General features: G+C 42.2%; 1 protein-coding gene across 2 annotated transcripts in view; it reads left to right on the top strand.

The window, feature by feature from the left end:
• Window positions 1-5,901: 5,901 nt before the first annotated feature.
• LOC122556123 (transmembrane protein 127) overlaps window positions 5,902-16,928 on the top strand; it is a 47,995-nt gene continuing 36,968 nt past the window's right edge. The window contains exon 1 of one of the 2 annotated variants that reach the window (XM_043702719.1): window positions 5,902-6,331. In XM_043702719.1, coding sequence (XP_043558654.1) covers window positions 6,145-6,331 — 187 coding nt within the window. In that variant the 5' untranslated portion in view covers window positions 5,902-6,144. The remainder of the gene's footprint in view (window positions 6,332-16,928) is intronic. The other variant, XM_043702636.1, reaches the window with a different exon arrangement.

The following is a 16,928-nucleotide window of genomic DNA, read 5'->3' as shown; positions in this document are numbered from 1 at the left end:
TTTTCACATGTTTTAAACTTAATATTTTGTATTGCTTGAATCTTTAGACTATTTAATTGAAATTAGGAAATCTTAAACTGGTATTTGTACTTTTCCCCAGAACTGACTATAACTTAAACTTATTAGTTTTAAACTTCTATAGAAGAAGCAGTACAGTACTATCTTTAATTAATAATATATTTCAGAATATTTAAGAGCATGTACATTTGTTTACTATTGGAAAAAGTTCCCATCCAGTGTTAAAAAAACACAAAAAATGCAAATCCACAAAGTCCATCAACACCTGAAAGAGAACATTTGTAAATCATTTGGAGCAGCCTCCTCTTTCATCAAAAGTGTAACCTATTATAGTGAATAGATGTCCAATTCATTAAAATTGAGAAAGACTTTATCAGAGTAAGACTGAAACAGAATGAGTAACTGAGAATTTGGGTCAAAGTGGGAATTCAATTGATAAATCTTTGTAAATTTATAGAATAAAATTCAGCATCAGACCTAGAACCAGTAACCTTTAAAGAAGTTAGATATGCCTAGTTAAATAGCTAGGCAGAAGTGGGTACTGCGTGCTAGAGATCAGAGTCAAGATTAGAGTGGTGCTTGAAAAGCACAGCAGGTCAGGCAGCATCTGAGGAGCAGGAAAAATCGACGATTTGGGCAAAAGCCCTTCATCAGGAATGAGATGAAGAGCTGATCCTGATGAAGGGCTTCTGCCCGAAACGTCGATTTTTCCTGCTCCTCAGATAATGGAGAAAAGGCAGATAAGGAGAGCTGGGATTATTTGATCAGCCATGATCTCATTGAATGTCAGAGCAAACTTAATGGGCTCAATGAACTGCTTCTGTTCCTATGTTTTATGGTCTAAATGTGACTTGAAGATGGTGTTGCTAGGGTCATGAATGTTACAAAGCAGCCACAGGGCATCCCATTTTGTGGAAACTGGATCAGCCAGAAGTCATGATTTGCATTGGTACCAATGACACAGATCGGAAGAAGGATGAGGTGCTGATAACAGATTTGAGGGAGTTAGGAAAGAAATTAAAAAGCAGGGCCTCAAGATCTGTAATCTCAGGATTATTCCCAATGTTCTGTGCTAGTGAGCGTAAGAATAGGAGGAATTCTTCAACTAAACTTAGTGCTGAAGAACTGGTATAGGAGGGAAGGTATTCGATAATCTGAGGAATTGGCACTGATTCTGGGGCATGTGGGGACCTGGATAGTCTGGGACTGATATCATTGCAAGAGCTTTTACTGGTATTTTTGGGATGGGTTTAAATTAACTTGTCAGGGGAATGGCAATATGAGACAGTGAAAAATGGAAGAAAGAAATGTTGGTAGCAAGAACTGAAACAGATGTTAGGGAGACTAGAAGGTAGGAGAAACAAGGCCAATCATTGAGTATGCTTAAAAAGTGGAATGATGTCAGAAAGACAAAGTGGCACTACCTGAGTGCATGCAATCAGGTAGATGATCTAAAGACATGAGTAGAGACACATGGTATGATCTAATTGTCATTACAGATCATGGCTACACGATGACCAGTACTGGGAACTGAGCATTCAAAGATGGTCAATGTTTAGGAAGGCAAAAAAAAGAAGTTGCATTGATAATAAAGGCTAGGATCAGTTCATTAGTAAGGGAGAATCTTTAATTAGAAGAACAATGTATGAAATCCGTTTGGCTGAAACTATGAAACAGCATGGTATTAATTAGGAATGAGGGAGTATGGGTGAGTTCAATCTGCACATAGACTGGTTAAACCAACTGAACATTAAAACAATGGAGGATGAGTTTCTGGAATGTGTGAGGGATAGTTTTTGAGAGCAATATGTTGAGGCAACTAGAGGACATACTATTTTAGATTTAGTATTAGGCAATGAAAGGGAATAATTCATTTGTTGCAAAAGAATCTTTAGTAAAGAGTGACCACAGTATGATAGAACTAGGTGGAATGGTGGCACAGTCATTAGCACTGCTGCCTCACAGCGCCAGAGACCTGGGTTTGATTCTAGCCTTGGGTGACTGTCTGTGTGCTCCAGTTTCCTCCAAAAGTCCAAAGATATGTAGGTTAAGCAGATTTGCCACATTAAATTGGCGTGTAGTGTCAGGGGATGTGCAGCTCAGGAGGATTAACCATTGTAAATGCAGGGTTAGGGGATTGGGTGAGTGTGGGTGGTATGCCCTTTGGACAGTTGATGCAGACTTGATGAGCCTGTTTCTGTTCTGTCGGGATACCACCTTATGTTTAAATGAAGGTAGTTCAATCTGATGCAAGGGTGTTAAATGTGAATTAGGGAAATTATGAAGACATGAGGCTAAGATGCATGGCTGTACATAGGTAAAAGTATTTAAAGAACTACTGCGTGACTTCCAATGACTACACATTCCTTAAGGTGCAAAAGTTTAAGAAAGGTCAGTTTGGGAGAGAGAGTTAGGAGTTGTGATCTCCTCTGAGACATGGGAGGCTATTAGTGAAAATGCGAGGAAGATTTTGGTCTGTAATAGGACCCATGCCATGCAGTTGAAGATTCTCCATATGGTCCATCTGGCCCCAGACTGTCCCTCGAAATTTAAGGTGGGAGTATTCTCAGTGTGCCCCAAGTATAAAACAAGTACTGGTACTCTCACTCACTGTCTGTGGTCCTGCCACAGGCTTCGTATGTACTGGAGTGCCGTGGCAGGAGTAATTGAGAGGGTTTTGAGGACCAAAGTTAAGATGGACTCGATCTCTCTTCTCCTGGGACTGCCCAGTTTGCCCTCTTCAGGTATTCATGGGAGAAAACTTGTTAATATCCTTACTTTCTGCGTGAGGAAAAACATTTTGATGTGTTGGGTGTCTGAAACCCCCACCCCGGGCCAGCTTGTTGGCGTAAGCTAATCATGGAACATATCCCCGTGGACTTTCTCGCAAATATGGTGCACCAAAAAGCTGAACATTTTTATAAAACATGGCAGCCCTTTTTGGATTGCCTTGATGCAGATTTGTCTGCCATTTTAATTAGGGCTTTTCTGTAGCCATGCCAATCTGATTTAGAGAAGTTGGTACCCAGAGAGGAAGATTTTTGAATAAACGTGGGTGTAATATTCATTGCTCTCAAAGGTCGGGAGCTATTGTTTCGTTGTGCTGAGCAGTGTTATTTACTTATTTATCTATTACTTCTATTGGTCTGTTTATCTTGGACATGAGTATAATTTGGCTTATGTTGTTTTTTTAATTCTTTTAAAAATTTTCTTATATAGAGTAATGTTGTTGGTTTATTGTTGTAATTTTATTTTTAAAAAGTCATTTTTTCTCAATAAAAATATTAAAAAAGGTCGTCAACCATACCCAACAAAGGAAGGTCAGGATTGCATAAGATTACAGGGAAATACCTATAAAGTTGCCAGACGTAGCAGTAATTTTGAAGATTGAAAGGTTAATATAATATGACAAAGGATAACCAAGAAACTGATCAGGAAATGCAGAATGGAACATTAATACAATCTAACAACAAACACAAGGATTGACTGTAAAAGTTTCTATAGGTACAGTAAACAAGGTTTGGCTAACATGAATATATTTCCATTAAAGGCAGAGTCAGGAGAATTTAAAATGGGGAATAGAGAAACAGCAGAGAAGCTAAATATTGTTTCACAAGGAACTTGCCAGAAATCTTTCAGAAATAGAGATCCAAGTGGCTAGGTAGAATGAGCAATTGAAGGAAATTAGTATTAGTAAGAAGATTGTAATTAACAGGGCTGAAAGTTGATAAATCTCAAGGATCTGATGTTCTACATTCCAGAGTGGTTAAGAGTTGACTATAGGGAAAGTCTGTTGAAGAGAGAGAGAGAAAAAACAAGAAGCTACAGACCTGCTAACCTTACATTAGTAGTAGGAAAAAAAACGCTTAAATGCATTGTAAAGAATGGGACAAATTGGTTGATCTGATTGAACATATTCAGCATGGATTTGCAAAAGGCAAATCATGTTTGACAAAATTGTTAGGAGTTTGTTGAAGATGTTACCAACAAAATTGATGGGGGACAATTGATGGACATAGTTGATATTTTCTGATCACTCAGAGGGAGGGACACTACTAGGAAGGACCCTTGATGGACTTTGATTTTCAGAAGGCTTTTGATAAAGGCCCCACAGGAGGCTGGTTAGAAAGATCGAATAACATGAGGTAGGAGGTGAGGAGCTGGCATAAGTTAATGATTGCTGAACAGATGGAAAACAAATAGGAATAAATAGGTCATTCTTACTAAATATATATATATTATAATATTACTATATTTCTTCAAATCATTGATAGTATATTTCCAAATTTGTGGAAAATATAATATAAGCAGGAATGTGTTATGAGGAAGATGTAAAACCACTTTAGGAAGATTTGGACTGGCTCAGTGAATAGGCAAGGACATGGTAGATGTAATATAATGGGAAGAAAGACTGGGCAAATTGGGTCTGTATTCTCTAGAGTTTTGAAGAATGACAAATTAGCTCATTGGATCCTGCAGAATACTTACAGGATAGACACTGGAAGATTTTTCCCCTGTGGGCAGTCTAGAACTACGGGGCCAACTTTAAAAAAAATAAGTTGGATGCCACTGAAGTTAATCTTTCCAAGTGAAGCAGTGTTAAGATTCTTTCAATCTAGTCTACTGTATTTACTGTTCACAATGTGGTCTGCTGTATATTGTCAAGACCAAACACAGACTCGGTGACTGCTTTGTGAAACACTTCTAGACAGACCATGTGCATGAACCTGATCTTGCTGTCATTTGCTATTTCAGTACACCATCCTGCTTACACACACCTGTTCTAGGCCATGAGCAGTGTTCTAGTGAAATGCATTACAAGCTTATTGAGTTGAAGAATATGAGAAAATGAATTTTGTCCTCAATTTTGTTTCCCTGCCTCTACCCACCACCCCTAAAGAATCTTGGCTCTGATTTTGCTTAGATCTGACCTATGCTCTGCGCCATTAACACCTACTCTGGCCCTCTATTCTCTACCATCATTACCCCACACTTTGCCTTTTGCTCTGTGAAACCTATGATCTCTAATTCCACCCTTCCCCTGATTTCCTTTCTGTTCCACTTGCTCCTTCCTGGGTTTTCTGCTGTATACAACCTATCAGCTTTGCACTTCTCTTCAGTTTCTCCCCCACATTTGTGGCCAAATCCGCTGAATTTCTCCAGGACTTTAGACGCTGGAAATCTGAAACTCAAGCACTCTGCAAATATTGGGATAGGGTGTATCCCATTCCGAAATCTGGCATTTCATGAACAAGAGGCAGTGTTAGGATAATGCCCTTAAACCTACGCTGAAGGTCACATAACTAATACTTACACAGAATTTCGATTTTAGTGCATATGTGATATGGAAAGATAGATTCCACTTGCAGCATCAGTGCAATTGTGTTTTTTAAGTTAACGGTTCAAACACTCGTACAGAAGCCACCTCGTAGCTTCTCATCATTAATTCTAGGTTTCACGCGGCAGAATTTCACGCTGACACGTTCTGTGTAAAAAGGAAGAAAACCCCACAATAATAGCTAGCTGGCTGTCTTCCAATGTGAAGACGAGTTCGTGGGTGGAAAAGAATTAAAAATAAAGCAGCGGGTTGGTAACAGCCGTGAAAAGCGGCGGGGTGAAGAGGACAAGGAAGTGACAGTCGAACTGTGCCCCCCTCCTCCTCAGTCCAGTTTGCAGCCTCATCCTGTCATTGTTTCCTCGGGTCTGAATGATTCAGGACCTAACTCAGAGAACCTCAAGCGCAAAAATGTACAATCAGTTCTACCTCCCGAACTAAATCCTTGAAAAGAGGATCCCTAATGGATGTGAAGACAGAAATTGAACTTATAAGGTTGTTTGGTTTCTTATTGATCTTCAGCTGTTTGGTGACGGCGACTTTCATTTTATCCATTGGGCAAAGCGAAAATATTAAGCAATAATTAAATGTCACAGAGGGACGCCTCTCAGTTTGGTGAAGATAGTCCAAGCTCAGTTTCTCAAAGAGTTAATCATCCTTTGTGTGTCATCACGGCGACGCAGTGAGCACGTCAGGGTAGGGAGCTGGAGAAGCCAGCCCTGTGTAATGTGAATTTTCTCTCTCTCCCTCTTTCCCTTTGCTCCGAGCTGTCACCGTCGGGGGGGGCGGGCATGGAAAGTAGATTCCGGGCCCCACAGAACCGCAACCTACCGGCCGCTGTCACTCAGTGCTTCTCGGTGGTGGCACTGTGTACGGCTGTGGCCGACCCCAACTGGTTCCAGGTCGCCCTGAACGGAACCTCTCCGCAAATCTACGGAGTGGCTTATGTGGTCCACCTCCAGGGAAACCTCACAGCAGGTAATTCACTGAGCACGAATCAAAGTGGCAGGAGGGGGAAGAGAGTGCAAGGTGGGGAGAGGTGATGGTATCTGGGGAGTCGGTGTCAGTTTCAAAAATATACTTTATCCGTAACATTTTCTATAAGTACGCAGCAAAAAGGTTCTAAAACAGCCTTTTGCAAAGAAAACAAACAAAACATGGGAATTTGATATTCTTCAGAGGTTCGTTATATTTGCAAAACGAAGGCAGTTTCTACTCAGACAGGAAGCTATTTACTTTCAGTTTGAAGCAGTAACGGTTTCTGACTACTGAATGGACCCTGGTTATACTTTGCAAAGGACAGGCATTTCCGGAGAACTTGCAATGTTCCCATGGGCTTTGTAAACATGACCACTAGTTGTCCCACCCCCTTCCTCGTTAACGTTGGGAAGCGAAAGTAACTTGTACCAGTAAAATAGGACACCGAAAATAGGTCATCAATGATGCAAAGTTCAATTATTCAAATCAAAAATTAAGAAGTTAAATAAATTGAGAGGTTACATTTTTGGTAACACTTCAGGTTACCCAGAAGTTCAGAGTTCATGAAGTAGGTTTGACCAGAAAGACTACCAGCAAGTTTTCACATAGCACAATCCTACCAACAGCAATATAAATACCAGACAATATACAGTTTTAATGAGGTTGCTGAGAGATCCATAAAGACCAGGACTCTGAAAGAATCAGGTTGCACCTTTTCAAGTTAACACTATGGAAACCGAAAGGTTAGATTTTGGTTAATGTTTCATCCAAAAGTAGCACCCCATTGAAAATAACCACCAAAGCTCAGGACCTGGAGTAAGGCCTGAATTGTGGCTTTGAGTTAATAACAAAATTTCTGTGTTCTCATCCCACTTTTTATTTAATTCATTACTTTAACCCTGAAGTGATCTTGCTGCACAGAAACATATAGAAGATTGGAACAGGAGCAGGTCACGTGACCCCTCAGGCCTGCTCTGCTATTCAATTTGATAATGACTGATCATCAAGCTCAATACCCTTAATCCCCTCCTCCCCCATATTGTTGATCCGTTCACCACGAGAGCTATATCTACCTCCTTGAAAACATAATATTTTGGCCTCGACCACTTTCTGTGACAGTGAATTCCATAAATTCACCAACCTGTGTGTGAAGAAATTTCTCCTCATTTCAGTCCTAAAAGCATTACCCCTTATCCTTAAGCTAGGACCCCTGATTCTGGACTCCACCACCATTGGGAACATCCATCCTGCATCTAACCTGGCTAGTACTGTTAGAATTTTACAGCTGCCTATGAGATTACTCCCTCATTCTTCTAAACTCCAGTGACTCTAATCGTATCGGATTCAATCTCTCCTCATAAGTCAGTCCTGTTATCTCAGGAATCAATTTAGTAAAGCATCACTGTATTCCCTCTATAGTAAGAACATCCTTGGATAAGGAGGCCAAAACTGCATGCAATGTTCCAGGTGTGGCCTCACCGATGCCCTGTATAATTGCAGCAAGACATCCTTGGGGATGAACTCAAATCCTCATGAAGGCCAACATGCAGTTTACCTTCTTTAGTTCCTGCTACATCTGTGTGCTAACTTTCAATGTCTGGTGGAAGAAAACACCCAGGTCTTTTTGAACAATCTCTTCACTCAAATTAGTCATTCAGGCATCTGCCTTCCAATTTTTACTATCAAACTGAATAGCCCCACACCTATTCATATTGTACTGACATGTATTTGCACACATTCTCAGCCTGTTCAAATCACGCTGCAACATCTGTGCATCCTCTTCACAGTTCATCCTTACAATCAGCTTTGTGTCATCTGGAAATTTTGAGATATTGTACTTAGTTCCTTCATCTAAATCTGACCCTAACCTTATTCACAGATGTTGTGAATGTCTGGGGGGTCCTATTGCCAATACTGATCTGTGCTGTACCTTACTGGTCATTGCCTGCTGTTTAGAAAATGACTTCATATCTCCATTGCATTGATTGCTGAAACTGAAATATTTTTCACTTCCAGAGTATTTCTGCTTTTGGTTCTACTTGATAGACCTTTAAGTTTGGAAAGGTTTAGAGTGAGACTATTTCCTCTGAGGAGATGATAGCGAGAGGTCATCAGTTTAACATTGTACCACAAAAAGTGCAATCGGGAATCCAAAAGAAACTACGTCACCCAAAGATTGGAGAGAATGTGGAACTGGTATCACGTTGAGTGATTGAAACCAATAGAAATGTATTGATATGATGAAGGAGAAGCTAGACCAGCATGTGATGGAGAATGGAATAAATGGATAATGTGGTAGATTCAGATGAGAAAAGATCAGAGAATATTGCTCCACCTGTGAAAAGATGAGAAAAGATCATTGTCACATATACAGCAGAAGAGACTAGTTGAGCTCAAAGTTTCCATGCTGTATATTTATGTATATGTAAGTTCTCCTCTTCTGCTTCCTTGACCCTAATCTGTGCTTGCAACTTCTCATTTACCTTTAATATCTTCTGTTAAATCAAAACTCGGCAACCTTCATTCTTCCTAGTGCAAAAATCCTGCTTGTTAGCATTCCTCTGATTTCAGAAACCTTCCTCATTTTTTATAAATTGCTCCATGATTCCACAAGAGTTTATTTTAGTGCATTTTCTCCCCCAGACTACTGCTGTCACTCCTCTGAGTTTCATTCACTACCACGTACCTGTAATGTTTTTGAAATGTCTTCACAGGAAATGGGTGTCACTGGCTGGGCCAGCATTTATTGAGGAGAAAGTGAGGTCTGCAGATGCTGGAGATCAGAGCTGAAAATGTGTTGCTGGAAAAGCGCAGCAGGTCAGGCAGCATCCAGGGAACAGGAGAATCGACATTTCGGGCATAAGCCTGAGGAAGGGCTTATGCCCGAAACGTCGATTCGCCTGTTCCCTGGATGCTGCCTGACCTGCTGCGCTTTTTCAGCAACACATTTTCAGCCCCCAGCATTTATTGTCCATCCCTAACTGTCCTCAAGATAATGCTGGTGAGCTGCCTCCCTGATCTGGAGCAGACTTTGGGATCTAGGAACACCTACAGTAATGTTAGAAAAGGAATTCCAGGATTTTGACTCCGTGTTACTGAAAGAATGGTGATATATTTCTAAGTTAGGATGAGGGATGATTTGGAGGAATCGGCAGGTGTTGGTGTTCCCAGGATCTCCTACCCTACTTCTACGTGGTAAAGATTGCAGAGATGGAACATGCTGTCAAGAGAGCATTGATGAGTTCACATGAGTCACAGAATTATTACGGTGCAGAAGGAGTCTTTCAATTCGCCATGCATGCACCAGCTTCTGTTATCTAGTCTGGCTCTTACTTAGTGTCAATCTCCAGTCTTTTCCCCAGATCCCTATACAACATTTCTACAAACACGTTTGTTGTGTTGATGGTGGAATGCCAATTAAACAGGCTCCTTCTTCTACCATAAGATGTCGGAGCAGAAATAGGCCATTCGTTCAGTCCATGGATCTGCTCCACTATTCACGGAGGTCATGGCTGACCTGATAATCCTCAACTCCATTTTCCTGTCTTATTCCTATAATCCTTGATTCCCTTATTAATTAGAATGCCTCTCTCAACCTTATAGTTAATGACCTATCCTTGAGATAGGAGGAGAAGAGGGGACCTAATTGAGGTATACAAAATAATGCGAGGTGATGCACTTTGGAAGGTCGAATTTGAAAGCTGAGTACAGGATTAAGGATAGGATTCTTGGCAGTATGGAGGAACAGAGGGATCTTGGGGTGCAGGTACAAAGATCCCTTAAAATGGCCACCCAAGTGGACAGGGTTGTTAAGAAAGCATATGGTGTTTTGGCTTTCATTAACAGGGGTATTGAGTTTAAGAGTCATGAGATCTTGTTGCAGCTCTATAAAACTTTGGTTAGACCGCACTTGGAATACTGCGTCCAGTTCTGGTCGCCCTATTATAGGAAAGATGTGGATGCTTTGGAGCGGGTTCAGAGGAGGTTTACCAGGATGCTACTTGGACTGGAGGGCTTATCTTATGAGGAGCGGTTGACTGAGCTTGGACTTTTTTCATTGGAGAAAAGGAGGAGAAGAGGGGACCTAATTGAGGTATACAAGATAATGAAAGGCATAGATAGAGTCGATAGCCAGAGACTATTTCCCAGGGCAGAAATGACTAACACGAGGGGTCATAGTTTTAAGCTGGTTGGAGGAAAGTATAGAGAGGATGTCAGATGCGGGTTCTTTACACAGAGAGTTGTGAGAGCATGGAATGCGTTGCTGGCAGCAGTTGTGGAGGCAGGGTCACTGGGGACATTTAAGAGACTCCTGGACATGCATATGGTCACAGAAATTTGAGAGTGCATACATGAGGATCAGTGGTCGGCACAACATCGTGGGCTGAAGGGCCTGTTCTGTGCTGTACTGTTCTATGTTTTATGTTCTTTATGATCAAGAATTCCACAGATTCATACCTCTTTGAGAGAAAGATATCCTCCTTATTTCTGTTTTAAATGGTTGACCAATTATTCTGAGATTATGTCCTCTGATCCACTCCTCTCCCACAACGGGAAGGAAACAAGTTCTTGACAGGAACCCTTTCAGACTTCCAAAGAATCTTATGTTTTGATAAGGTCTCCTCTCATTCTTCTGTCATGAGTAACATCAGTAGAACAGCTGAATATGTAATTTCTTCAGGCTGGGAAAGGACCCTCCCTTTCTAACATTGAAAACAATTAGATTGTGCACTATGCTGCATGCAGCATTTGCACATTTAGCTTTTTGCAATTTCAGATCATTCTTAACAGCCCTAGGGGCACATTTGGCAGATATTGATCCTCAATGGTATCCATAAGGTATTTTGTTGTGGCACCTAATGTGGAGAAGCAATTTGGAATTTCCTCCCGAAACCTGTTCCCAAGTCCCTGTACAGCTCTTCCAGTTGTGTAATAATATCAGCGGATTGCAGTACATGGTGGCATACAGAGTGCTACCCTTTTTTACTTCTGGCCTGAATTCAATTCAAGCCAGAAACGACGATATGTTTGGCAAAAACATAAAGCTGCCCTAACCAAAAGAGAAAATGCTGGAAAATCTCAGCAGATCTGGCAGCACCTGTAAGGAGAGAAAAGAGCTGACGTTTAGAGTCTAACTGACCCTTTGTCAAAGCTGCCCTAAATTGGGTAATTTAATTCGGATTATCACAAAGCTGGTGCAGAGAAAGTAAATTTTTTGCACCATTTGAAATACAGTTTGCTGCTTGGTGGTTGGTAGCTGAGTTAGAGAGAACTTTACTTTGCCTTGGCTGTATTATGCTTGGTGTAGAGTTACCCGATTACGTGAAATGGAATATGTTTTGATGGATAGAGAATGTTAGAGAGAAAGATCAAAGGTCAGTGATGTCACACTTTCTTTTAAAGGAAGGGCACAAGGAACTAGACAAACTGAAAATTTGAGAATAGTATGATGGACTCTTAACTCCATCAGTAACTGTAGTCTAAATAATTCTCTCATGTAGAATAAAATTAGAAGTGCTAAATAATTTACAAGCCTTTTATGAAATTTAAAAAGGAACATATTAATTCTGCAGCCAACATGATTTCTTAATCCTGTTGAAATTATTCATTCTGAGATGATGAATTATCAAGTGTTAGTTATGGTAGAAAATACTGAAATGTTGTACGTTGTAGGCTTTAGATCATTGCCTTAGTAAGTATGGGTTATGGCCTTGCTTTAATAACTTGTTCCTGCTGGAATGTGTAGAGAAATGGTGCATTGATCTTTGGAAACTATAACATATATTTTTAGAATTTATATGAAAACAATAGACTGGATTTGGAAGCAGAGTTTAGATCAGAGTGGTGCTGGAAAAGCACAGCAGATCAGGCAGCATCCGAGTAGTAGGAAAATTGACGTTTCGGGCAAAAGCCCTTCATCAGGAATAGAGGCAGGAAGCCTGGGTGGAGAGATAAATGGGAGCGGGGTGGGGCTGGGGAGAAGGTAGCAAAGTGTACAGTAGATTAATGGGGGTGGGGTGGGGGGAGGGGAAATGAGGAAACTGGTGAAGTCCACATTGATGCCCTGGGGTTGAAGTGTTCCGAGGCAGAAGATGAGGCTTTCTTCCTTCAGGCATCGGGTGGTGAGGGAATGGCGGTGGAGGAGGCCCAGGACCTGCATGTTCTCAGAAGAGTGGGAGGGGGAGTTGAAATGTTGGGCCACAGGGCGGTGGGGTTGATTGGTGCGGGTGTCCTGGAGATGTTCCCTGAAGCGCTCTGCTAGGAGGCATTCGGTCTCCCCAATGTAAAGGAGACCGCATCGGGAGCAACGGATACAATAAATGACATAAATGACATTGGTGGATGTGCAGGTGAAACTTTGATGAATGTGGAAGGCTCCTATGGGGTCTTGGATGGAGGTGAGGGAGGAGGTGTGGGCGCAGGGTTTGCAATTCCTGTGGTGGCAGGGGAAGGTGCCAGGAGGGGAGGGTGGGTTTAGGGGGGCGTGGACCTGACCAGGTAGTCACGGAGGGAACGGTCTTTGCGGAAGACGGAAAGGGGCGGGGAGGGAAATATATCTCAGCTTTCCACAAAGACCGTTCCCTCTGTGACCAGCTGGTCAGGTCCATGTCCCCCAACAACCCACCTTCCCTTCCTGGCAGCCTCTGACACTCCAGGGAAAACAGCCCTAGCTTATTCAATCTCTCCCTATAGCTCAAATCCTCTATTTCCAGATAATCCAAGTTTGTCCAACCTCATCTTACAATGCATGCCAATCCAGGAAATATTCTGATAACCTATTTTGGAACCTCTCCAAAGTCTTCACATTCTTTCTGTAGTGCGGCAACCAGAACTTTACACAGAACCCAAATGTGGCCTAAACTAAAGTTTTATACAGCTGCAATATGACTTCTCAACTTTTATACTCCATGTAAAGAACAGGACCTGGTAGTGAATGAAACCATTGAGGAGCAGGTAAGCATGCTGGAACGGATAGAGATTGAGAAAGCTGATGTGAAAATCTTGACAAACATTAAGATTGACAAGTAGTTAGGGCCAGACCAGATTTGTCCTCGGCTGCTTTGGGAAGCGAGAAATGTGATTGCTTCGCCGCTTGTGAAGATCTTTGCATCCTCGCTGTCCACCAGAGTTGTACCTGAGGACTGGAGGGAGGCAAATGCAATTCCTCTCTTCAAGAAAGGAAATAGGGAAATCCCCGGCAATTATAGACCAGTCAGTCTCACGTCTGTCGTCTGCAAGGTGTTAGAAAGGATTCTGAGGGATAGGATTTATGAACATCTGAAAGAGCATGACTTGATTAAATGCAGTCAGCACGGCTTTGTGAGGAGAAGGTCATGCCTCACAAATCTTATTGAGTTCTTTGAGGATGTTACTAGACAAGTTGATGAGGGTCGAGCGGTGGATGTGGTGTATGTGGACTTCAGCAAGGCATTTGATAAAGTTCCCCATGGTAGGCTCGTTCAGAAGGTCAGGAGGAATGGGATGCAGGGAAATTTAGCTGTCTGGGTACAGAATTGGCTGGTCGACAGAAGACAGCGAGTGGTAGCGGAAGGAAAGTATTCTACTTGGAAGTCAGTGGTGAGTGGTGTTCCACAGGGCTCTGTTCTTGGGCCTCTACTCTTTGTAATTTTTATTAATGACTTGGATGAGGAGATTGAAGGATGGGTTAGCAAGTTTGCAGACAATAGAAAGGTTGGAGGTGTCGTTGACAGTATAGAGGACTGTTGTAGGCTGCAGCGTGACATTGACAGGATGCAGAGATGGGCTGAGAGGTGGCAGATGGAGTTCAACCTGGATAAATGCGAAGTGATGCATTTTGGAAGGTTGGCTCTATAAAACACTGGTTAGACCGCACTTGGAATACTGTGTCTAGTTCTGGTCGCCCTATTATAGGAAAGATGTGGATGCTTTGGAGAGGGTTCAGAGGAGGTTTACCAGGATGCTGCCTGGTCTGGAGGGCTTATCTTATGAAGAGACGTTGACTGAGCTCATACTTTTTTCATTGGAGAAAAGGAAGAGGAGAGGGGACCTAATTGAGGTATACAAGATAATGAGAGGCATAGATAGAGTTGATAGCCAGAGACTTTTTCCCAGGGCAGAAACGGCTAACACAAGGGGTCATAGTTTTAAGCTGTTTAGCGGAAAGTATAGAGGGGATGTCAGAGGCGGGTTCTTTACGCAGAGAGTTGTGAGAGCATGGAATGCATTGGCGGCAGCAGTTGTGGAAGCGAGGTCATTGGGGATATTTAAGAGACTGCTGGACATGCATATGGTCACAGAAATTTGAGGGTTCATAGATTAGGTTTACCTTACAATGGTCGGCACAACATCGTGGGCTGAAGGGCCTGTTCTGTGCTGTACTGTTCTATGTTCGATGTACTGACCAAAAAAGACAAGCATGCCTCCAACCTCTTTACCACCTTATTCCCTTGTGTTGCCGCTCTCAGGGAGCTGGACTTGCGCTCCAAAATCCCTCTGCATATCAATGGACATAAAGGTCGGGCCGTTTACTATATACTTTCCTCTTGCATTTGACTTCCCAAAATGCACCATCTCACACTTGGCTGGTTTAAACTTCATCTGCCATTTATCTGCATAACTTATCAACTGAATCTATATCTGTATTCTTTGACAATCTTCCTTACTATCCACAACTTCACCAATTTTTGTGTCGTCTACAAACCTACTCATCAGACCAGTTACACTTTCATTCAAATCATTTAAGTGTTCGAGGTCCCAGCACTGATCTTTGCAGAACACCACTGGTCATAGACCTCCAGCCAGAATCATGCCTTCTACAACTACCCTCTGCCTTCTCAAACCGAAACAATTTTGTATCCAACTTACAAATTCTCTATGGATCTCACTTTACTGAATCTTCTAAAACTAGAGGGAGTACTTTTAAGGTGAGAGGAGAAAGATTTAAAAGGGATCTGAGGTGCAATGTTTTCACACAGAGGGTGGTATGTATATGGAATGAGCTGCCAGAGGATGTGGTGGAGGCTGGTACAATTGCAACTTTTTAGAGGCATTTGGATGGGTATATGAATAGGAAGGGTTTGGAGGGATATGGGCCGAGGGCTGGCAGGTGGGACTAGATTAGGTTGGGTTATCTGGTTGGCATGGACGGGTTGGACCGAAGGGTCTTTTTCCATGCTGTACATCTCTATGACTCTATGCCTTATGGTCTGCTATCAGAATATCCAAATGGTCCGGCTTATAGATATATCAAGAGACAAAGTAGAAACACAAATGCAAAGTATAAAACTTGCTTCAAACCATGTTATTTGCCCTATATTATCCAATAACACTAATTCTAGTATTAATTCTAATGTAATGTGCTGGTTTGGGGTCAGCCCGTTCTTACCCTGGAAACAGAAGGTTGTGGGATATCTGGTCGGCATTGGATGGGTTGGACCGAAGAGTCTGTTTCCATGCTGTACATCTCTATGACTCTAAGAAGTGGTAGATGTAGGTACAGTTACAACATTTAAAAGACATTTGGATAATGAGATGAATAGGAAAGGTTTATGGGCCAAACCCAGGCAAATGAGACTAGTTTAGGAAACTTGGTCACCATGCAAAAGTTGGACTGAAAGATCTCTGTCCATGCTGTATGACTCTCTAAAGGAGCATGTTCTACATCGCTTGCATTCAGGTAGAAATGTTCCATTGGAAAGGGAGAGGGGAGACCGGGGAAAGTTGTTTGTTGTTGGCATCACCTTGGAGCTGGTGGAAATTTGAGGGGAGGGAGGATATTTTGTTGATTACAAAGATTGATGGAGTGGAAGCTAAAGACAACAAAAACCACATCATCGTTCGAGGAGGTAGGGAAAGAGGTGAGACTTCAAGTGCATGGATCAGGCATGATGGGATTGAATTTGACCAAGGGTGACATCAAGAACTCTAGTAAAACTGGAATCAATAGGTCAAGAGTTTTGTGCTGGAAAAGCACCGCAAGTCAGGCAGCATCTGAGGAGGAGGAAAATCGCCGTTTCGGGCAAAAGCCATTCATCGTGAATGAGGCGTCATTTTGGAAAGGTGCAGAAGCCACAGGGTTGTAGTCATGGGCAATTGCAACTTCCAAAATATTGATTGGAAGCTCTTTAGATCAAGTAGATTGGACGGGGCGGTGTTTGTGCAGTGTGTTCAGGAAGCTTTTCTAACTCAGTAGTCGTTTGTCTGACCAGAGGGGAGGCCATATTGGATTTGGTACTTGGTAACGAACCGAGACAAGTGATGGGCTTGTTATTGGGGAGCATTTTGGTGATGGTGACCACAATTCTGTGACTTTCACCTTGGTTATGGAGAGAGATAGGTGTGTGCAACAGGGTAGGTTTTACAATTGAGGGAAGGGTAAATACAATGCTGCAAGACAGGATCTGAGGAGCATAAGTTGGGAGCATAGGCTGTCAGGGAAGGATGTCGTTGAAATGTGGAACTTTTTCAAGGAACAGATACGACGTGTCCTTGATATGTATGTACCTGTCAGGCAGGAAAGAGATGGTCGTGTGAGGGAACCTTGGTTGACGAGGGAGGTTGAATGTCTTGTAAGGAGGAAGAAGGAGGCTTACATAAGGTTGAGGAAACAAGGTTC

This window comes from Chiloscyllium plagiosum, chromosome 1 (genome assembly GCF_004010195.1).
Source record: "Chiloscyllium plagiosum isolate BGI_BamShark_2017 chromosome 1, ASM401019v2, whole genome shotgun sequence".
Classification (NCBI taxonomy): Eukaryota; Metazoa; Chordata; class Chondrichthyes; order Orectolobiformes; family Hemiscylliidae; genus Chiloscyllium; species Chiloscyllium plagiosum.
The sequence above is the reverse complement of the archived record's forward strand: the minus strand, read 5'-3'. Positions and strand labels throughout refer to the sequence as shown.